The 23569-nt window shown below is 37.9% G+C and overlaps 2 protein-coding genes across 3 annotated transcripts; one reads left to right on the forward strand and one right to left on the reverse strand.

The window, feature by feature from the left end:
• Window positions 1-526: 526 nt before the first annotated feature.
• Window positions 527-7292, reverse strand: LOC126627099 (uncharacterized). Of its 2 annotated transcripts, XM_050296528.1 has the most exons (12): window positions 6972-7291; window positions 6566-6676; window positions 6123-6218; window positions 4881-4934; window positions 4565-4710; window positions 4338-4488; window positions 4121-4258; window positions 2233-2304; window positions 2073-2146; window positions 1763-1904; window positions 1052-1130; window positions 527-856 (listed from the first exon to the last, which is right to left on the reverse strand). In XM_050296528.1, the coding sequence occupies exons 1-12, from the start codon at window positions 7119-7121 to the stop codon at window positions 759-761; spliced, it is 1311 nt and encodes a 436-aa protein (XP_050152485.1). In that variant the 5' UTR covers window positions 7122-7291; the 3' UTR covers window positions 527-758. The 2 variants fall into 2 exon arrangements, with proteins under 2 accessions (XP_050152485.1, XP_050152486.1); XM_050296529.1 differs by lacking the exon at window positions 1052-1130 and having other exon boundaries at window positions 6972-7292.
• A 7723-nt stretch (window positions 7293-15015) lies between these two features.
• On the forward strand, window positions 15016-22026 carry LOC126626513 (T-complex protein 1 subunit alpha). Its single transcript, XM_050295867.1, has 17 exons — window positions 15016-15248; window positions 15341-15405; window positions 16038-16127; window positions 16212-16298; window positions 16414-16473; window positions 16620-16670; window positions 17013-17108; window positions 17354-17419; window positions 17553-17770; window positions 18234-18330; window positions 19002-19088; window positions 19434-19568; window positions 19787-19891; window positions 20836-20964; window positions 21059-21180; window positions 21422-21512; window positions 21614-22026. The coding sequence occupies exons 1-17, from the start codon at window positions 15176-15178 to the stop codon at window positions 21692-21694; spliced, it is 1653 nt and encodes a 550-aa protein (XP_050151824.1). The 5' UTR covers window positions 15016-15175; the 3' UTR covers window positions 21695-22026.
• The last annotated feature ends 1543 nt before the right edge of the window (window positions 22027-23569 follow it).

The raw sequence follows: 23569 nt of genomic DNA on the forward strand, positions 1-23569 counted from the left end.
TTTATCTTTTCATCATATTTTGGTTGACAAAGAGAGTTTTATTAATTTGTAGATATATATATATATATATATATGAATCCTTTAACATGAGGAACCCCCATTTTTATAAAAAAATTGAGGATACCCTTTTGACCGTTAAATTTGATTTTAATGAAATTCTGTGGTTGAGATTGCATGGCATGTGATTTAATCTCAACCACACAATTTCATTAAAGCCAATCTAACGGTCAAGAGGATGTCCCAATTTTTTTAGAATTTCATTAAAATCAATCTAACGGTCAAGAGGATGTCCCAATTTTTTTAGAAAAATAAGAATCCTATATATATATATATATATATATATATATATATATATGAGTGTTTTTACACACATTTTGTAAGATCCACTACCTTGCAAGTATTAGGCCATGAGAGAACATCTCCTAGAAGTTATACCTGAGAGTTGGGTAGAGAGAGCTTGGGTGAGGAACAGCCTTAAAACCACCAGAATCAGCAATTTCCAGGAGACGACGGTGATAGAAAAGGGTTTTGAGAAAGAGTTCATTTTAATATTTTTGTAATTCAAGTCCCGCTTATATTTGAGCGTTAGGTTTGTGTATCTAAATAACATTACTCTGTTTTTATCATACTTAAGCGAAAAAATAGCAACACTGCCAGCATAAAGGAGAAAATTTCATTAATTGACCTCTAAAATCTAAATGAAGACATTCTCTATCTACAAGCTGAGCGGAAAATAGGCAGAGCAAAAACCAACATATTCATTCCAAGGACTTTAGGAGCCTGAAGAGCGCCGCCGCTTCCCTAATCCGCGAGAACTCTATGCAAAAGGCCTGGACTTCGATGAAAAGATCCTTGACTGCAAAGACAACCATTAATAAAAGTAAGCAACATAACGTTGAGATTAAAAATTGTTCACGTGTTGCTTCAATTGTTCTTACAACTAATGTACTACTTTGCATCCGATTTTACTGTCTCTACATTAAGTATGTGTGTTCAATCTGAATCAAGCGACCAACATAACATTAAATTGCAAGTATAGTGTGGCGCTGACCGTTGATAATGTTGTTTCGGATAAGGCTCTGAAGAAACACGCAAACTAGTCTCACAAGTCTGTTCTGCATGTATTTATCCTGGTAGTAAAAACATATTTAAACTGCTTAACAAGTTTACAAAATAAGAGTTTGGTAACAACGACCAAAAACCATTGTCTTAATACCCTCTCACACAGAGTGACGGAGGAAGAAAGAATTATAATTAAAATAGTTGGTGAAGCATGCATATGGTGACCCTAGTAATCTTGTTTCAAGCGTATAAGTGAAAACCAAATAAAACAACTTTAACAAGTAATAGTTTACACCACAGTAAAAGCCAGCCTAATTGAAGAAAGAGAGAAACGCACATATCTGTTCGCATCTTCAACTAAGGAAACCAAACCAACCTATACTAATCAGCAAACACTAACACATTGATTTGCTTAACTTTCCTAAAAATGCAAGGCCTTAAAACGAACCTTAAATAGATAAGCCCTCATTTGAACATCTTCAGCAAAGAATAGGGGGAAGCAGGATGCTATATATTTGTATATTATTTAAAGAAAGAGCGCAGAATTTCCTTGTGTTCAAGCAGGCTCTTAATTATTTTTTAAGTTAAACCCTTGCATGACATATTTCACTACATAGCTTCTAAATCAAGACTTGAACTGTGCCTTTGAATCTCAGAATACCGATAACCAGAGTCCACAGGGCAAGGTGGAAGCAAGTACCTTGATGTTCTCACAGGATGATATACAATTTGATATGTACATGTGTATGAACTCCGAAGGAAGTTTGACTGCTGTAGTAAGCCTGTTCACCACTTCCATAGAGTGCAGACTCATGTCCATATTGACAAGCACTGTAAAGTATCTGTGGCCACAAATAAAGGTTTTACAAAGCGTAAAAGGCTTGAAAATGAGGAAGCGAACAGGCTTAAAAGTTTAAAACAAAATAAAAATAATAACAGGCTTAAAAAATAATCTCTGATTCTCTGCATAATTTGACACACAATGTAAATCATAGAAACCAAAAACATACTCTGCAATTTCAGGGGAATTTATCAGCTTGGTGAGGACTTCAACTGCAATAAGGGGATTGTTTTCCACCAATTCCTGAAAACAATAATTGAGGAATTATACAAGTATTAGATTAAATCATATTTATTGTTGATGACTGATGGTTATGTGACAACAGTTACCGGTAGCTTTCTTGGTGTCAGCCCACAGTGATATACAAGTTTCAGGTCATTTGCCAACTCCGAAAAGACTTGCTGAACAAGGAAGGGGCAAGCATTAGGTCATCTCTTCATTCAAAATGACTGACGTAACAGGTTATGAAATAACATGAAATTCTCAGTAAAATGAGGCCGTCAAAAACCCTTTATCATAAATAATTTATTTTAGCAGGAATAATATTCGGGGGAGGGAGAATGTGACCTTAGGGCCACCACATTAGCAGACGTGCAACTACTAACTAGACTATACCCTAACCACATATTATCCCCAGGTTCAAACATAAGACTAAAGTCAAAGATGCTTACAAGGTATCATTTCTAATTGACTCCAAAACTCCAAGGTCCTGACACTAATTAAGCTTTAGTAGATCTGTGCTTCATATAAACCTTGGGGTCCAAACAAGAAGGGTCTCCTTTCAAGTTTCAGCGTTTTTGTTCTGAGGCCAGGCATGACTTTTAGGGCTGGTTTGGTATTGCTGTGCTTTGAAAAAAAGCTGCTGTGAGAATAAGCGGCTGTGCTGTGAGAATAAGCGGCTGTGAAATAAAGCCAGTAGAGTGTTTGGTAAACGTTTTTGTGAAAGTGCTTTTGGAAAAAAAAAGCAGGATGATAGTGTGTCTTTTCATTAAATGAGCACTGTAGCTCCGTGTGCTTTGAAAAAATTGGCTTTTTTTCAAAGCAGCAAATAGCAGCTTCAGCTTTTCCTTTGATTTTCAGCTTATTCTCACAGCAGCTTCCAAAATAAGCCCTTTTTTTCAGTTTACCAAACACAAAAATGACCCTCAGCTTTTTTTCACAGTGGCTTTTTTTAAAATCACCTCAATCCCAAACGGGGCCTTAGCCTGGCCAAAATCCTATAAAAAATAACAATAACAGTAATAACAATAAGTAATTCCATTGCTGGATTGGGCGACCTACGTTCTAACCCTGCCCACTGTTTGGGGTTTCTGATGCCCAATTTCAGTATTGCTTCAGAGTCTTGTTGTACTTAAATCTATTTTCAGATCCTGTTCCGCACTGCTTCCTCCGACTTCTATAACTAACAAATTTACTTTAGCTCGTCACAACATTTAATACAGGCTATCTGTTCTCTTCGAAATCTCCAAACTTATCCCTCTCCCTTTCAGAATAAAGACACGAGAAAGCGAATTTTGCATCAGTAGACAAGAAAGCAGCCCGAAAAGGTCATCTCTCCAATAACGAAAAACCCATCTCCTCCATTGGAAACTCTAGCATTTCTTCCCAACCAAATAAATAGAGCTTATGTCCTTTTCCACCAGCACAGTATTTCTTAAGAAGCCAGAGTCCCCAATTCAACCTCCCATTAAAAAAGGTTATTCCACATTCTACATTTGGGCTAAGAAGGAAAGGATGATCAATATTCTTCACTCTCCTTTTACCCATAAACAAGGTCAGATATCAGCATTACGCCATTTTGTTAATCAACATCTTTAGTATACTCTTCCCATGAACAATCGTCAAGGCAAAGCATGAACCTTACAAGGGACCTCAGCCTTCCAAATCACTAGAATGGGCTGATGAAGGGGTAAAGATGGTTCATCATCAATAATGCCATCCCCCACACCCCCCCCCCCCCGGGGCCCCGCCCCCACAACCCCCTCCTCCTTCTCTTTTTAGACCAACCCAACAATGGTTCACACACTAAATCCTAGGACCAACATCACCCAAAGGTGAGACACAATATATGACTTGACTAAACGATATGAAAATAATCAGTCATTCAACATTTGGACTGATACATAGAAGTATAAATGCATATTTATATTAAACATGATTATATTGCTTAAGATATTTAAATATTATGAAGGGTATGCTGTATATACATGTCGGCACCTCTTGTTGTGCAGCCGCAATTGGTCCTTTTAATGCTTTTGCAATCAAGTCCCTGACAGCTGCCCCTCTGCTAGTATCAAAACACATGCCATCATCCCATAAAAGTTCATGATTGTCAACAGGGTTGAGCCACACTAGCTGAAACATGTTTGACAAGCGAAATCAAGTGAACAAGAATTCCCTACAAATAATCAATAAATATACCCTTATGTCTTACTTCATCATCCTGAACTGGGAGCCTTGGTGGAATAGGCCTGTTCCAGTGTGGACCTAACCCTTCCAGCGCTAAATTGGATAGCAAGCCAAGCACTGTCTCGTCTCTATCTCCAGATCCAATTTTAGGTTTTGTTCCAGTTTGTAGATCAAACCTAGAATATGAATCCTAATGTCAAGTGGAGAAAGAGCAAAGAAGAAGAAAAATATATCCATTGTTAAGGGTCTTACTCTAATGAGTTAACATCACAACCATGAGGAACATCAGGGTCTGCAACCACATTTCTGACAGAACCATCCTTGAATGGAGAAATAAACCGGTCTGGATGAACTTTATCAGCATACTGCTGCTGCAACTGTTCTTGTTGCGGGAATGCCTGACAGTGAGGACAATTGAAAAATATCTATTATATACATAGACTGAGAATGTTTCTCAACACACTGTTTAACAAAATCCCTGAATGCAAGTGGATCCTGCATAGGCTTGAAAGATTACTATTTGTGAGTAAACTTAATAGTAAACTATACATAGGTCTACATAACTTACATGTACTGAAGGATCAAAACTTTTGATGTACTCTGCAGCAGATTGTTTAAGTATCTGAAAAAGACGATTCTCCTTCAGATAAACATAATCTTGCCACAAAGGATTCAAGATAAGATGATGAGGCAGTAACAAAACAAAGTAATACAGTTGCTGGTTACACTTCACACTGGTGTAGTTAAACTAGTTTCTGATACTAACATTTCATTTACGTGTACAACGAATATCAATGACAACTACTTATAAAACAACGCATCCTGCAAATAAAACAACCAAGGTTGAAAAACTTGAGCTGATAATAAACAAGAATTCAAAGTCTCCTGATTGGGTTTTTATTTCCTTGTGGAGTTATTGAGAAAATGAAAGCTGATATGGATGCTTAGTGAGATATAGGAAGATCAGTTCTCTATCTGACAAAATTTGTAATTTTGAGAGAAGAATCTACAAAAGGAATCTTACAACAATAACCAATATCAGAACAAACACAAGATGAGGTTTTTTTTTTTTATCAAAACTTGATGAGCCAACAGCTGCAAGATAAAACTTCAATTTCAGACATCCAAATTTTGATTTGCTTTACAAATTGTACTCAGTGGCTTCAAAAAATGCTTCCAAGCTTACTTAAAATTTAAAAAAATTAAATTAAATTAAAAAAAAAAAACTCATTAAAATTAAGAATTATAAAACTTAAAGTTTTTTCTAAATGCATTGACTCTTAATACATTAACAATAGATTCACCCTGTCTTATTTTATGTTCTTTCTATTGAACATCATATGCCACATGCAACATCTTCGACCAGAAAGGCCTTATGCTTAGACCTGGGCCAACAGGCTTAGTCTTGGGCTTCCAAAAGGGTTATTTCTTTTGTAACCAAAGCTGTTACTACTGTGCAAGAGAGGAAGCACAAAAATTTTGCCGGTTACAATTCAAAGTAGTGTAGTAGAACAGTTCTGATGTTAACAATTTACATGATATATACAACATATATCAATGCTAACCATAACTCATAACTAGCTGCTAATTGCCACTAAAAAGTAAAAACACACACTTCCAATATCGGATTCATTGTAAATTTGTAATGCTAATTGAGCAACATTCCTAGGGGAAAGGAAGAAAATAAAAAATTCATGTCGGTTTGCAGTTTTGTATCATAGGTACAAACAGAAAAGTAACAGTTTGTAGAAACTAAATGAACAACATAATTCAGATTAACGAATCAAAAGGCTAAAAAATAATGGAGAACCTCTTTGCTACCACTAGAGCCATCAGAGCCAAATAGCTGTAATAGCTGCAGAACAAGTGCCCTCTCATACTTTTCGACTTCAACATCACATGCAGCCTGCAACCCAAGCATAAAAGCTCACACTAACAAATTGAAGTTTTTTCTAATAAGAAAGCAGATTACAATGTTATTGTACTAAAGTATCAAGAAAGCAACTTAAGAGCCAAATAAACTGTTAGGCATAGATTCAATCTCATGTCATTTCAAAGAATGGTCTGTCACTTGTTTAACTATTGCTTCAAATTGGTAACAGAATCATAACAAAGAATGGTCTGTCACTTGTTTAACTATTGCATAGCAAATAGATACCAAGAAACTGATTTCAATCGGACACCGATCATTGTTTGTGAACACCAAAGCAACCAAGACTGCCGATTCTTGAAAGAAAAATGCGCAATGCTTACGTTTATAAGTAAACTAAAGAACGGATTTGCAGAAGGTTTCTGGGACGAATATGCCTGCTGAAGAATAGTGAACGCAATCAAACGTTGAGAGGAGTTCAGCATCTTCTTGTCCTGCGAAGCATAGCATTTTTTTAACACAAAAAAGTTTTCAGTTAATATCAATATATGTCTTCACTTTGGGTATTCATAATCATACATTCAAATTATGAAAACCCCATAATTGATACGCCATTGCACATAAAACCCTAGCAACATAATGGTAAGGGATCTAGGGTTTTTCCTTCAATTCTATAAAGAAATGAAATTGGGCACCTCTCAATGCTTGTCCTAAAGCAGGCGCCACGAGGGAGGGAGAGAGAGAGAGAGAGAGAGAGAGAGAGAGAGAGAGAGAGAAAGAGAGACAGACCTGTAAAAGAAGGGAGAGAGAGAAGCAGGGAATGAATTGGCGGCCATGGGAGAAAATGGAGTTGAACTCAGAGACGATCTCTTCGATCGGGCGCTGCTCTGCTCTGAGCAGTCCAAACACCGCTTTCGATTCTTCAAAGCCGAGCTTCATCTTCTAGCTTTTCACCAACACCCTCGCAGACGTCGACAGAGACCCAGAGAGACGAAAGGAAGAAGAAAACTATTTCTTTTCTTTTTCTTCTATTTCTTTTTTATATATTTTATATTTGAAGTTGAAGGAAGAAGAAAGAAAATCAATTATCCATCAGCGTACTGAATCCAGTGTGACGTAAGCAAACTGGACTGGTTCGACTTTCAACGGGTTAATCCCATTCCAGACTTCGGTTCCATTCTTCACCTAACAAAATAAAATTTTGCCAAATCCGAAGGAAAATTTTTAAATGTGACCGGTTGATACATCATGTGTTATTGTATAAATTGTGAAAAATTTTATTTTTTCAGTTATAGATCTTCCTCAATTCGACACAGTTTCACCTTCAAACCTTCGGTTTGGTACGGATCTACTTAAATTTATTACTAAAATTATATGGTTCGGTTAAAGTCAAATTCTGTTCAGTTCATACTTGTTTATGATTCCGAATACCAAATCAAAATGGTATTTAAAATTTATTAGTACAATTATTATATTATTAGCATTGGATTCAGGATTCAACGGGATACATATTGTATTGGGTCTAGCTTTTTCTTTTACAATTACTCCTGATCTTTGAAATATTAAATGAAGTAGAGTATTGTATGTTTCCCAGGATATATACTTGGAACTATAGTAGGGCTCTCTACCCATTTATTCACTCGACCAAATATATATATATATATATATATATATATATATATAATTTTTTTTTTTATAACATGACAAGAATTCAAACAATTTAAATAAGATTTTGGACCTATTCGGTAAGAATGAAATATTCTCATAATTATCCATTGATACAACATGTAAGATCTCACATCGCCCAGGGGAGTGATCCTTATATGTATATTCTCATCCCTACCTAGCATGAGGTTTTTTGGGAGCTTACTGGCTTCGAGTTCCATCGGAACTCCAAAATTAAGGCGCGAGAGCAATCCCATGATGAGTGACCCACTAGAAAGTTCTTATGTGAGTTCCCAGAAACAAAATCGTGAGGGCGTGGTCGGGGTCCAAAGCGGACAATATCGTGCTACGGCGGTGGAGTCGAGCCTGGAATGTGGTGAGGGCCTGGGGCGGGATGTGACTATTTGGTATCAAAGCTTAACCCTGGCTGTGGTGTGCCGATAAGGACGTCGGGCCCCTAAGGGGGGAGGATTGTAAGATCTCACATCACCCAGGGGAGTGATCCTTATATGTATATTCTCATCCCTACCTATCACGAGACCTTTTGAGAGCTCACTAGCTTCGAATTTCATCGGAACTCTGAAGTTAAAAGAGTTGCGCAAGAGCAATCCCATGATGGGTGACTCACTAGAAAGTTCTCGTGTGAGTTCCCAAATGAGTGATCCTTATATGTATATTCTCATCCCTACCTATCACGAGGCCTTTTAGGAGCTCACTGGCTTCGAGTTCCATCGGAACTCCGAAGTTAAGTGAGTTCATGCGAGAGCAATCTCATGATGGGTGACCCACTGGGAAGTTCTCATGTGAGTTCCTAGAAACAAAACCGTGAGGGTGTGGTTGGGGCCCAAAGTAGACAATATCGTGCTACGGCGGTGGAGTCGAGCCCTGGATATGGTGGGGGCCCGGGCCGGGATGTGACACGACATGCTGCTTTTTCCATTCATTTCTTTCATGATCAGTCGTGGTTTTACAAACTCTACCTATGGTATGGACGTTGCTTCGTACAAAGATAATTTATCAATAATAGACAAAAATTAACCCTCATTTTCAAAAATGTCACTTTTTATAAATAAAAAAATCAAATACAACAGAAATTTCACATGAATAGACCTAAATGCCATCAACATCCAAAACCCATTTACATAGAAAAACCAAAACAATTGAATAGATCTCCTATGCATCTTTCTTTGAGGAACTATCATCCCCTATGATGCACATATACTTTACCTTGGTTGCATATTTTTATTCGATCCTTTTCGAATATGATACTTGCGGGATACTCTTAAATACTCGTCAGATAGATATCATAATTAACGGACACACCTTAACTTGACGGATACACGTATCCCACATTTGGGATACAAGTATGCTTTTACCTTTATACTTTCAAATAAGAAATTAAAAAGAAAAAAATAATAAGAGACGGAGCCTTATTTGAAATCAATGAATATGAATTATGAAGAGCCAACCTCTAATTGAAACTATGAATAAAACTGTCACCCTTCTTTTATATATACCAAGGCAATTAGATTTCCAACTTTTCTTCTCCAACAAATCAAATGAACTTGAATTTGGATGATCTTGTGTTATCAAAATATGTTCCAAGTTATATATTTTTATTTTATCAAAATATGTTCTAAATTATATATTTTTATCTTTGTTTATTATTATATAATTTTAATTGTCATATCTATCGCGCATCGTATCTTACTTTTTAGAGATTTTTTGTATCAACGGATTGTACCATATCGTGTCGCCATATCCATGTCCGTGTTCCACAAATCATCCCCAAATTTCGACCTCTTGTTGATGTTAAGTTGCGCAATTTGGGGAGCTAGGAACTCAAGGTTTTGAAATGGAAAGATGGAAGCTCCGAACATCCTTGCATCCTGTACCACCTCCCCATGGTTTGATTTTGTCCACAACAACTCAAACTCCTCCAAGCCTAGACCCTCTACTCTTCTTTCTTTTCTTCTCTTCTTGGTGAGATGGAGTTTCTCAATTTCATCTGAGGACTTCTTTTTGTTTCCAAGTTACAGTTGGGTTGACATCATGAAATGCACCTCTCATTTTTCCTTAATTCTGATCTAATAGGGTGTTGTCTCTTATGTTTATTTGGTTTTAATTATAAGGGTATTTAAGTATATTTAAATGGTTTTCTGCTATATTTGAAAGAAATTATAAAAAATGACATTTATGAAATTAAGTGTTAAATTTTGGATGTTAATGATAAATTCTCTCATACGAATGTGGTTTTTCTTTTTTGCATGCTTTTACTTGTTTTTGGCAAATATGCATTCTAAAATGGTTACACAAAATTACAAACAAAACAAATCATTTCATATACTAAATCAAAATGCAAATGTCTTGGCACTTTGCAAACAAAAAAACACGATCCAAATTACAAATCATGGGCAGCAGTTCCTTGGGAAATGAATCCATGGCAGCACGGTTCCTTTGGAAATCCTTTTCAAATAGCAAATAAAATTCAAATTATCATTATTGATGACACGCCCCCATCCCGATATCCTCGGGATATCGGGATGGGGGCGTGTCAGATTGGTATCAGAGCCTAACCCTGGCCGTGGTGTGCCGACGAGGACGTCGGGCCCCTAAGGGGGTGGATTGTAAGATCCCACATCGCCCAGGGGAGTGATCCTTAAATGTATATTCACATCCTTACCTAGCACGAGACCTTTTGGGAGCTCACTGGCTTCGGGTTCCGTAGGAACTTTGAAGTTAAGCGAGAAGGAGGCCAGAGCATTCCCATGATGGGCGACCCATTGGGAAGTTGCTCGTGAGTTCCCAGAAACAAAACCGTGAGGGCGTGGTAAGCTCAAAGCGGACAATATCGTGCTACGGTGGTGGAGCAGGCCCGGGAAGTGGTCCGCCCTGGGCCGGGATGTGACAATTGATGCACAAAACCAGAGGTTTTGGAACAACGTAAATCCGACCGTGAATATGCAAGAAAGTAAATAACACAAGATGTATCGTGGTTCATCCCAAGGTTTGGGCTACGTCCACACTAATATTGTATTTATCTGAGAGGTGAGGGAGAGAATGTGAGAGTCTCTGTAATGAGAGTGAGGCTTTGAGAGGGAGTGAAAGGGCCTAGGAATCGGTCTCCCTTAATTGTGAGGGTGATGAGTCCTTTTATAGAATAAGGGTTAATCACTTATTACATATTTGCCCATTCCTTTATTACATAATTACATTTAAGTCCCCCAAGTATTTGTACGAGATCTAAATACGGAGGTCATAAGTATGGTATAAACAGTAGTCCCCCAAGTCTTCAGTCAAGAGAGTCTTTTGGCTGGAGACTTGAAATTCAGTCCATGTGTGGGCCGAAGTAACTAGATGTTGTCTTGAACTGATGCTCGATATGAGGCGGTGCTCAATCTGAAATGATGCTCAACTAGAAGTAACACATGTTGCGAGGCTGCTTGGCTCGTGGCTTATGTTGCATTGGTTGGCTCGGCTTGTGGCGTTGAAGGTGAGAGAGTCCCTTTTATAGAATAAGGGCTCGCTCCTCAATACATGAATAATGGGCTAGAGTGGATGTTCTCTAATGATGGTGAGGGAGTCCCTTTTATAGAATAAGGGTTCGCTCCTCAATACATAAGTGATGGGCTAGGAGTAATGCTCGCGGCGAGGCGGTTGCTCAGCTGGCGGCGTTGCTTTCTAATGAAGGTGAGAGGGTCCATTTTATAAAATAAGGGCTCACTCCTCAGTACATGAATAATGGATTAGGAGTGATGCTCGCGGCGAGGCGGTTGCTCAGTTGGCAGCGATACTCTCTAATGAAGGTGAGAGAGTCCTTTTTATAAAATAAGGGCTCGCTCCTCAGTACATGAATAATGGGTGCTCTTTAATGAAAGTGAGGAGGTCATTTTTATAGAATAAGGGCTCGCTCTTCAATGCATAAATAGTGGGCTACATCCCTCAAGTATTTTTCATGAGGCTCAATTGAGGCCTAATATATGGTACATAATGTAGTCCCCTAATTCTTCGGTTAATAAAGGCTGTTGGCTGGAGACTTCAAATTCAATCCATGTATGGGCCGAAATGGCGGTTGCTCAGATGCGGTCTTTGTAGACCATGCACTGAAACTTTGTAGGTGAAGCTTTGCAAGTTGAAGCTTTGAAGCTAGAGCTCTGTAAATGAAGCTTTTGAAGCTAGAGCTCTGTAAATGACGCTTTCGAAGCTAGAGCTTTTGTAAATGAAGCTTTTGAAGCTAGATCTCTGTAAATGAAGCTTTTGAAGCTAGAGCTTTTGTAAATGAAGCTTTTGAAGCTGATTGACATGAGTAATGCTCATGAATGTTTATGTTGATTGGCATGAGTGATGCTCATAGATGTTGACATGAGTGATGCTCATGAATGTTTATGTATGATTGACATGAGTAATGCTCATGTATAATTTGAAGTACTGGGCGTACTTTTGATCACCTGGTTGGTGGTAATAGCGACAGGTTGCCGAATAATTTTGGAGTACTGAGCGTACTTTTGATCACCTGGTTGGTGCTATTTTGGGCTTATGGGCCTTCGCCTTCCACACAACATTCCAGCCCATTTATTTTAGGTTTTGCCGTTTTTTTTATTACCCTCTGATAGGGTTATACATATGTCTCTGAAAGATAAGAAAAATAAATTACATCATTCAAAACAAAGGTTTCGATAGTTGCAGATCGTTGGTGCGTACTGTACCTACTGCGTACTGGGTTGTTGCAGATCTTTTTCCATGTGCGTATTCCAGTGGCTTCTTCAGAAAAGTGGGAACATGCATGATGAAAGTTTTCTTTTTCAAAAGTTGATGGCATCTTCTGCTTTGCTTTTCCTTTTGTTTTTGATTTTCTGCAATTATCTCCGAGACTGATTGAGTAGTGGGTTGTTTCATCATTCTCTGGTGGCTTAGAGAAGTAATAATGATAAAGCAAAATAATAAAGAAAAATGAGTCTTATCTGCAATCACGGAAGAATCAATTTTTTTTTGGTAGCCCAACCCTTTGTGCGTCAGCAGTTAATTTGTGTGTGTTGTCCACGTCGGCTTTTCCAAAAAAGCTTCTTTAGTCTATCTCTTCCTCCAAATTTCAGAAAAGTACTGATAAAGCTTATAAGGCTTGTGAAGCTCAAATGTGACTTGGATTGCTGAGAAAAGTCGGCATCTAATACAACATTTTCCAACTCTTGATTCTTTAAAACATATTCCTCATCCTCTATGATGGGCCACATCTAGGTGGTGGATCTTTCTGGCGAAAGAGGGATCCATCACTGATCCCCAGCAAAAGTAAGCCATGCATGATTCCTTGAGGGAATGAGTGGAGACTTCCTGAGCAGCCTAGACACACTTATTAGTAGTTGCATCAATGAGTGAGCTGCTACAGTTGCTGAAACTCCCACCAGATACTTGAAGGCGTTGGCAAATGACCACTTTGAGTTGACGGGGAGCGGAAATCCGTAGATGTACACAGTGGTCGCCTCTCTGGCTGTCACCATGAACAACAACGCCGTCACCGAGGCCACCATGCACAATGCCCTTAAGCACAAATGCGTCACTTCAGCTCTATGACAAACGGCGTGAGGACCTTCGTATCATGCATAACGACCGTGAGGACCTTAGGTTAATGCCAGCCACCACGCGTCCGCCGCGGCCTCCAATTGAATTAGGAGCAACTAGAGCGCAGTATACGCCCGTGTAGGAGCAAACGTTGGAGCCATTCCAGGTGGTGGTGAAGTTGAAAGGGTCGGAGAAGATGGATGACTTCCAAGCTTAGAGGGCAACGTAGGCTTGGCGAAGCTTTGGGTTCTCAAACTGGAGAAGGCTTGGATCTACTGCTTTGACAACTTCATCAGTATCAGTAACAGTAGTACTAGTACTGGTGGATGCGCAGGCCAACAAAACAAACAACAGCAAGGAGGAGGAGGAGAGGTGCCTCTTAGAATATGGAGGAGGATGAGACATTGGCATTGGTGAGTGAGATGGAGCAGATGGCAGGCAGACAGTCAGTCACATGTGTCTCTCCATTTTTTTTTTAAAATTAGAAGCAGCTACTGCACAGAGAGAGAGCTCTGTGTTTGTGTCTCTGGGTTTTGCAGATCCACAGTGGACAATGGTGAGGTTGTGAAGATTTCACGGTGGTGAGATGAAAAAATGAAATAGAACTAACATAGCTTTTTGTGTCGATTCCCACAGACGGCGCCAAATGTTGATGCACAAAACCAAAGGTCTTGGAACAACGTAAATCCGACCGTGAATCTGCAAGAAAGTAAATAACACAAGATGTATCGTGGTTCACCCCAAGGTTTGTGCTACGTCCACACTGATATTGTATTTATCTGAGTGGCGAGGGAGAGAATGTGAGAGCCTCTATAATGAGAGTGAGGCTTTGAGAGGGGGTGAGAGGGCCTAGGAATTGGCCTCCCCTAATTATGAGGGTGAGAAGTCCTTTTATAGAATAAGGGCTCCTCACTTATTACATATTTGCTCATTCCTTTATTACATAATTACATTTAAGTCCCCCGAGTATTTATACAAGATCTAAATACGGAGGTCTTAAGTATGGTATAAACAATCATATTATAGAAAAAATACATTTCAAATTGTTAGGGAAACTGTTGAAAAATTACATGAATAAAGAAAAAGGGAACCAAATAGCAATAAACAGAACCAACAACATCCACATGGATTAAGCCATAGCCTTTTCTATCATCTGTTGGAGAATAAGTTAAGTTTTAAATTAGTCTCCTTGATTCTTAAGAAACCTTTTGTAGTTGGCTTGATAACCACATCAAGTGGCCCAGTGATAAGGACGTGGACTACGACTCTTCAATAAATAAATAAATGTGGGAAGGTCCCGGGTTTGATACTCCAAGATGTTGAGTCTGCTTGATTGTGGTCAGAGGTAGGGTGAAATTCCGCATAGACTCTCCGGGTCCGAAATGAGTGACTTGCAACCAGTTGTCTTCTTTTTCTAAAAATAAAAAATAAAAAATAAAAAATAAAATAACAATCTCAAAAAGTGAGGCCCATATAGAATAGCGGGCTTTTTGTTGTTGGTTTAAAGTGGACTGGACTGGACTCTCTTTGGTGTTTCGGAAGAGAGATTAAAACGACGTCGTAGCGAACGAAACCCTTCCGATTTGGCGCAGTCGGTTTTGAGCTGCCGAAGCAAAATTTTATGTGTTTGCAATTGTGAACATTGGAGACGCGCACTTTCACTTTTTACAGTAAGCACCTTCTACTACTCTCGTTTTCTTCCCTTCTTCATCCAAAGATCCGATCTAGGGTTTATCTAGGGTTTCTGCTCCATCTCTCTCTCTCTCTCTTCGATGACCATGTCCTCTCAGACCCCCGATATCTTGGGCGACCGTCAGTACGGTCAGGACGTCCGCACTCAAAATGGTTCTGCCTCTCTCTCCCCTCTGGGTTTTCCATTTTAGGGTTTCGTACTGAAATGCTGCTAATTTTGTCCGACTTTGTTTTGGTGAACACAGTGATGGCCTGCCAAGCTGTTGCAAACATTGTCAAATCTTCACTCGGCCCCGTTGGCCTCGACAAGGTCTCTCTCTCTCTCTCTCTATATGTATATTTGTATGAATCTGAGATGTTATGGGCGTTTAAGGTTTCAGTTGGGCTATTACTACTTTATACTTCTAGTAACGTTGTTTGGTGTCCTTTACTACTTAAAAGCTTCAAAATTTTCAGTCAATGTTTGATTTGTCATCAATAGTTCTTCTGTAGAAGTGCTTTTACTCATTAGTGATTTTGGTAATTTCAAAATTTTTATTGAAACCCTATGACATTCCCTTATTTTTCTAAAAAAAATCACTTCCAAGGAGAAGCAATGCTTCTTCATATAATTACTTAAAGTGATTTAATTCTTATATAAATCACTCTTCAATTTTTTCTAAGCACTCTATTAGTGCTTTCGCTCGCCCTAATCACTCCTAAACAGTGGTATGGAGTTTCATTCTTTTATTTGTTGTCTTATGGTGAATTTGTATGCTTAAAAATCAATGGTGGAGTTGATGTTTGTCTAATGGAAGGGTTTCAGCTAGTTGAGCAGGCCCCTCATAGTGGAGTCGATGCTTAAAATAACTAGTGAATTCGTATGCCTAATTGTATAATATTATAAATTATGTATGCATGGGTTTCAGCTAGTTTACTATGTTTATTGATTGGTCATTTCAGATGCTTGTCGATGATATTGGTGATGTGACTATTACTAATGATGGAGCCACTATACTCAAGATGTTAGAAGTTGAGCATCCTGCTGCCAAGGTGTGTGGAAGTTGGTTATTTCTTGCAAATATGATAATATAGATGCGTTTATACATGTCTGACAATGCATTTATACATGTGTAGGTGCTTGTGGAGTTGGCTGAGCTCCAAGATCGAGAAGTTGGAGATGGGACGACGTCAGTGGTGATTGTAGCTGCAGAGTTGCTTAAGGTAATCCTATCTGTTTTTTTTAACTCACTCCACATGCTTTTTTAGAAGCAATATTATGTTCTAAAGGATTTTTTTTTTTAACTGGGTAATCAATGGTTTGCTTCTAATTCTGCAGAGAGCAAATGATCTTGTAAGGAATAAGATTCACCCAACATCCATAATCAGTGGTTACAGAGTGAGCACCTCTTCTTGTTTCTTTTTCTATTTTTGATTCAATATTTAGCAACAGCATATACTTGTAAAATATTTTGTGGCTTATAACATGGTGCTGTTCTTTTGTATTTGGACCCCTTATGTCTGACCGTATCACCCTCTGTGCAGCTTGCTATGAGGGAAGCATGCAAATATGTTGAGGAAAAATTAGCTGTGAAGGTAAGGTTCCTCCAGTAAATTCTTTTTTCAATGTGTGCAGTAAAAGGGTCTCTTGTTATTGGAATAAATTTCACTTTGGCTGTACAGAATACGTCGGAATTCTTTTCTGAATTTTTTTAGAGGTTTGGAAGGATCGCATATAGTGTGGAAAGAAATTAATAGTTCTGAACATTCAATTGACTCTTGCCAAAAAGGCTTACTGCTCGTACATTCATAGTCATAATTCATTGATAGTGTCTAGGCATTAAGCTTTGACATACAGAAATGTGTGGTTCATTTGTAAAACATTTGATACAAAAAATATTACTGTTTGTTTAATTGATTGTACCTTGATTTTCCTAGGTTGACAAGCTTGGAAAAGATTCTCTAGTAAATTGTGCAAAGACAAGCATGTCCTCAAAGTTGATAGGCGGTGACAGTGACTTCTTTGCAAATATGGTATGCTATTTTGAATTTATATTTCGTTAGAAATGAATGTTAAATGAATTGAATTTATTTTCGTAAGGGCTAATGTTGCTGGATTTGTCACTCATATGAATTCCTTTTCTCATGTAAAGTTAAATAGTTGGCAAATCTTATCTGCGGTTTCAGGAGCAGAAGTTAAACCCTTTGGTTTTTTTTTTTTTTTTTTTTTTTTTCCTGTGCGTGTTTTAACGATCCTAGTATACAATTGCTTTTTCTAGGTTGTCGATGCAGTACAAGCTGTAAAGATGACCAATGCTCGGGGGGAAGTCAAGTACCCAATCAAGGTTGGTACTTGGTAGTTATGTATACACATGGTAGTGAAGTTTCCATCATGTGCTCATATGCTTCCTTATATTATTCTATCTTTTCTTTGTTATTGCTTTAGTACTTTGTCTTAGTTGCTCTTTTTTTCTTCAGGGGATTAATGTTTTGAAAGCTCATGGAAAAAGTGCAAGAGATAGCTATCTCTTAACTGGTTATGCACTAAATACAGGCCGTGCTGCACAAGGAATGCCACTTAGAGTTTCCCCTGCAAAGATTGCCTGTCTTGACTTTAATCTTCAGAAAACCAAAATGCAAATGGGTGTCCAAGTTTTAGTTAGTGATCCCAGGGAGCTTGAAAAAATTCGCCAAAGGTGATAAGATGATCGACCTTAATTTATACATCATATCATTGCATGTGTATATCACGTAACCAGCTTTGCACCCTGTCCATAGCATGTTGTTGGAGGGTATGAACACAGTTTAGCATGCTGTGGTATAGAATAGGTGATTCTGCTGTGATATTATGTAGTCCTTTTCTCCATACCGCTAAAAAGACTTGGCTTAATCACCCTTTAATCATTGAAATTGTTAGGCCCATATTGAATTATGGAATGTACCTAGGATTCAAAAACTGCTATGAATCCTCGAACATAATGGTAACTGCCTCAAATAGATAGGCTTGGTAAGTTAAGGATGTTACTGATCATTGCTTACACTTGGGAAAGGATTTGAATCACTTTTTCTGTATTGATGATTGTCATTATGTTAAAAAGCCATCTATTGATGCTTTATTGTGTGTTTGGTAATGTATTGATGATATGTATATCTCTACAGAGAAGCTGATATGACAAAAGAGCGTATTGAAAAACTTCTGAAAGCTGGAGCAAATGTTATTCTGACTACAAAGGGGATTGATGACATGGCACTCAAGGCAAGATTCTTTTGTGATTTGTTTCTCTAACTTTTTTAGACAAGCCACAACTGATATTCAATTTTACAGTTCTAGATTATTAGCACTCCAAAAAAATCATCCTGCGGTCCTCCCCCTTTTATTTTGTTTGTCACTAAGGAGTGCAGGAAGACTTTGATGGAGTGCCAATAGCAGATCCCTTATTATCATTTTTTTTTAATTTTATATTATGGTTAATGTTAGCTTGGTCATACACCTTTGGACCAGGCCAAAGATTTGAATGGCTGAACACTCACAGTTAATGTTTTTGGCGATACTTTTTTTGTAGGTTCCTTTCTTATTTGAAAATTGTGTATGATCTTTATGATATGTTACTCTTATCCACTTCAATACATCTTTAGGACTATAAAATATGCTGTTGTTTAATACAAAAATGCAGAAGCTTGAGGTCTCAAAGTAACCATGTTATGAAACTAACGAGTAGTTGTACTGTCTTTATTTTAACTTCTTTGTTGTTCTTCGGTATACAAAGAAATATGATTTATATATTGGCGGTGTGGGTATATGTAGAGTCTTCTATGTGGCTTCACTGTTGTTAGTGTGCAATCTATCTACAATGAGTGTTTATCAATGCACCGGGTGTATTAAGCTCATCAATTGCATTAACTTTATATCCTTGGTTGTTTTTTCAGTATTTTGTGGAGGCTGGGGCTATCGCTGTAAGACGTGTTCAGAAAGAAGATATGCGCCATGTTGCTAAGGCTACAGGTGCAACAATGGTAAAATTCTTCATGTCTTCTCTAATAATACAATTGTCTTGCAGAGTAATTTTCCTTTGGAATCATCACGTGTCATATCCTGATCAGCCTATAAATTGAAAACAATACATGAATATGTAAATATTTTTTGTGAAGAACCTAAACCCAAATTTAGGGTGGAATACTTGATAACAGTACATCAGTGGACTCTTGAAAACACTACGTCGGTATACTACTAAACAATTCTTAATTGAAAACAATCTATCAGTGGACTACTTGTTCACTCATGTTGTATTTGTTTTTTATTGTCAAAAAGTAGATCCATATGCTGTATAACTATGTCATCTTGTGTTTTTTAATCTGTAGGTTTCAACTTTCGCTGATATGGAAGGGGAGGAAACATTTGATACGTCACTTCTTGGATCTGCCGATGAAGTTGTGGAGGAGCGCATTTCTGATGATGATGTGATTTTGATAAAAGGAACAAAAAATAACAGTGCGGTGAGTGAGTTCAATTAAATTTTTAACATTTTTCCCTGCTTGACTTGAGTTCTTATTCCTGAAGTTTTTGTGAAGTTTATGCATTTATGTGTAGGACATGACTTAGATAAGTGCGCATAACCGTGACCAATCTATTCAAGAAGTAATGAAGTTACACGAGTATTACATTTTCTATAATCATATGGTATGGACTGATTTTTTCAATATATTATTTTCAGGTGTCATTGATCCTCAGAGGTGCAAATGACTATATGCTTGATGAGATGGAAAGAGCCCTTCATGATGCTTTGTCTATTGTCAAGAGGACTCTAGAATCTAACATGGTAAAATTTGGCACTTCCTGAGTTCTTTCTCCATTGTTTAAAATGGGTTGGTGATCTTTTCTTTTAATGGTGTGCATTGTTTGGTAGTGGTGATAAATTAATTATTGTTTTTCTTTAATTATTATGATTGCAAGAAATTTATGGAATACATTGTCTTTGAGTATTTGTGGTCCTTTTCTTTTAAAAGATATCGTAGATCCTATATCAGCAACTGGATTGTTGATGCTTTTGTCCCTTTCCTCCATTTACTTGGGCTTTTCGATTAGATAACACATAGTAACATCTATTTAATACATCAATGACAAGAAAGGATCAGAACATTTTAAATTCACTCTCCTGAGCGGTAGGCAAGTGCCTTCGCCCATGAGCGATAGGTCTCGGGTTCGAGACTTGGGAGCAGCCTCTTCATAAATGGGGGTAAGGTTAGCCGACATTCACCTCTCCCAGACCCTGCGTAAAGCGGGAGCCTTGTGCACTGGGTACGACCTTTTTTTGCTATTAATAAGGTACCTTTTCATGAGAAATGGATTTTGTCTGTTTACTTGATTTGTGCAATGAGAGGTCGCACTTGGTGCGATGGCAAGTGCCTTTGCCCATGAGCGGTAGGTCTCGGGTTCGAGACTTGGGAGCAGCCTCTCCATAAATGGGGGTAAGGCTAGCCGACATTCACCTCTCACAGACCCTGCATAAAGCGGGAGCCTTGTGCACTGGGTACGACATTTTTACTTGATTTGTGCAATGCAATTTTTTTTTTGTAATTCTTCCGAATCATGAGTGCGTGTGTGTGTGTGTGTGTTGGATGGGGGAGGTGTGGGAGAACTTAAAATGTATTTTTCAATGGAAAGAAAAAGATAAAACTGGGAAGGTTTCACCACCGAGCTTGATGATCGTGGGTTCTTTATGAGTTTCTTGTTATTTACATTCATTGGTATAATACCATACAGGTGGTACCAGGTGGAGGTGCAGTTGAGTCCGCATTGTCTGTGTATTTGGAGAGCTTTGCTACAACATTAGGATCACGTGAGCAGTTGGCAATTGCTGAGTTTGCTGAAGCTTTGTTGATTATACCAAAGGTTCTAAACATCTTAGAGCATGTTGTGTTTTAGTGGTCTTTCTGCTATTCTTGTCTGTTAATGGTGTTTGTATTGTGACTTTTATCTGGTTTAGGTGCTTGCCGTCAATGCTGCCAAGGATTCTACAGATCTAGTTTCAATACTACGGGCCAACCACCACAGGGCACAAACCAAGACAACAACCAAGACTGACAAGAAGGATAAGGATTATTCTAGGTATTCTGATTATTGCCGTGGCAATTCTTCCCGATTGCACATTTTTTTCTTTTGGGGAATGCTTACTGTCAGTGTTGATTTCCTTTTTGGTTTCCGTAGTCCTCTTTGTTTATGGTGTGTCTTTATATTGAATTTTATGGCATTGTGATTATATATTCAACTGAAATTATTCTGTCTTGGATGCATAGATTGCACATTCTGTGACTGAATACTTATCGGGATTGCTTTAAAATTGTTGCAGCATGGGCTTAGACCTATTAAAGGGAGAAGTTCGTAACAACCTTGAAGCCGGAGTCATTGAGCCTGCAATGAGTAAAGTGAAGATAATTCAGGTACAAAATCCTAGATACAAATCAGTAATAATTTTGGATAAGTCTTGTTCAATTAACAGCCTTGCAATGTTTGTTAACTTGAAACATTTTTTGTTTGGCAGTTTGCAACTGAAGCAGCTATTACCATTCTCCGAATTGATGACATGATCAGGCTAGTCAAGGATGAAAGTCAAGAGGGTTAAGATGCGTGGACTACCATTTGACCCTCTGATTTTGAAGCAGAAGGGTGGGAAGCGAATCTGTGCTCGGCGAGGATTTTACAGTTTATATTCGTTCCATGCGCTAAAGATGAAGGATTTTGTTCGTGTAGTTGTGGGTGGGAATTTGCTATTAAACTCTAATTTTCGGCAAACGGTTTTCTAGTTGAAGGGAGTTGTTTTGGGTGTGCTGGAGAAGGGATGGTGGCTTTCCCCTTGAACACACAAACGTGAAATGTTTTGTATGATTAGGTGACTGGATGGTTGTAATGGCTATATTTTCGAAACATACATATCAAACTTTTTCTGTGGCGAAATGGCGTGGTCCTTGTTTAGCTTCTCTAACTGTTATACAAGTTGAATGATTTTCTGTATCGAAATGATTTTCGAAACACACTTGTTCGCTCCTCCTCAAGGGAGGAGGGGACCGGGACCAGAACAAGAACTCGGGTGCAAGGGCGAACCTTTTAAACCCATTCAACGACAAGCGACTCTAAACACTCCCGATTGTTAGCCGATAGAAAACGCTTATCAGAACCTAAAAGGTTATCTCATAAGCTAGACAAATTCAGTTTCTTTGGAACCCAAAAATTAAGCCAGACAGTCCTATGAACGCGCCACAATTGGTGGTGCAGCGCCCGCAAGCGTGTTTGTTTGAGGAGTGTTTTTCCGACAGCAGATGGATGCCGAAATCTTGTTCCAAAATTTTCAATGACTAGGAGCACGACCTCTTCTTGTTTGGCACATTGGTTTAATGACTTGCCATCAATATGAAACTACATCTTTATCTTCTTATATATAAAGTCAAGGGCCCAATAAACAGTGTTTTTTGCTGTCACAAGTTTCACAAAAAATAATTGGACATAAATGCCCCTCAAATAAATACCTCTGCACGCACATGAGCGCATGCATAAATGCTAGTTTATATATAAAGCCACGGGCTCAATGAACAGTGTTTTTAGTGTCCCAAGCTTCACCAAAATAATTGGACAGAAATGTCCCTCAAATAAAAAACTTCAAAAGCAACAAAAAATAATGCATCAAATATTTATTTATTTTTTTATATTGTTTACTCTTTTACAATAATTGTTATTAATTTTGCACTCAAATAAAAAACATTATTCATGAGATTTGGAGGGTTTAAAAATCTAAACAACCATGTAACCATCGTGTAAGCGTAGAGGATGCAATTACAAGCATTTATATATGCTTTCACATTTTTTAGACTCATACATTAATGAATATATAAAATATTTATTTTGAACGCCCTTAAAAGTACTATTCATGAGGGTTTGTATGGTTTTAAAAATTCAAAATGATAATGTACCCATCCTCAAAGTGTAGAAGATGCGATTACGAGTGTTTACATATTTTTTTTAACATTTTTTTCACTTGTAAATTAATTATTATAATTTTTTTGATGTGTCTTGTATTTTTAAATTACTTGATATTTTTATTTTTAATGTGTTTTATAATTTTTTTAATCTCACTTTTTGCATATAGTATACAATAAAAATAAATAAAATTTATATCAATAATAATACAATAATAACTAATAAACAATAGATACATATCCACTATATCTATTGTATTCTACAATACGTTTTTTAGTAGTTTAAAAAATTAAAATCATCAAAATATTTTTTTTCTTTTTGTGTCGAAACTGATTACCTGTAAGATCCAACATCGCCCAGGGGTGAGGATCCTGTAAGCCTTATATGAATATTCTCATCTCTACCTAGTACGAGGCTTTTTGGAACCTCACTGGCTTTGGGTACCGTAGGAACTCCGAAATTAATCGAGTTCGCACGAGAGCAATCCTATGATGGGTGACCCACTGGGAAGTTCTCGTGTGAGTTC

This window comes from Malus sylvestris, chromosome 6 (genome assembly GCF_916048215.2).
Source record: "Malus sylvestris chromosome 6, drMalSylv7.2, whole genome shotgun sequence".
Taxonomy (NCBI): Eukaryota; Viridiplantae; Streptophyta; class Magnoliopsida; order Rosales; family Rosaceae; genus Malus; species Malus sylvestris.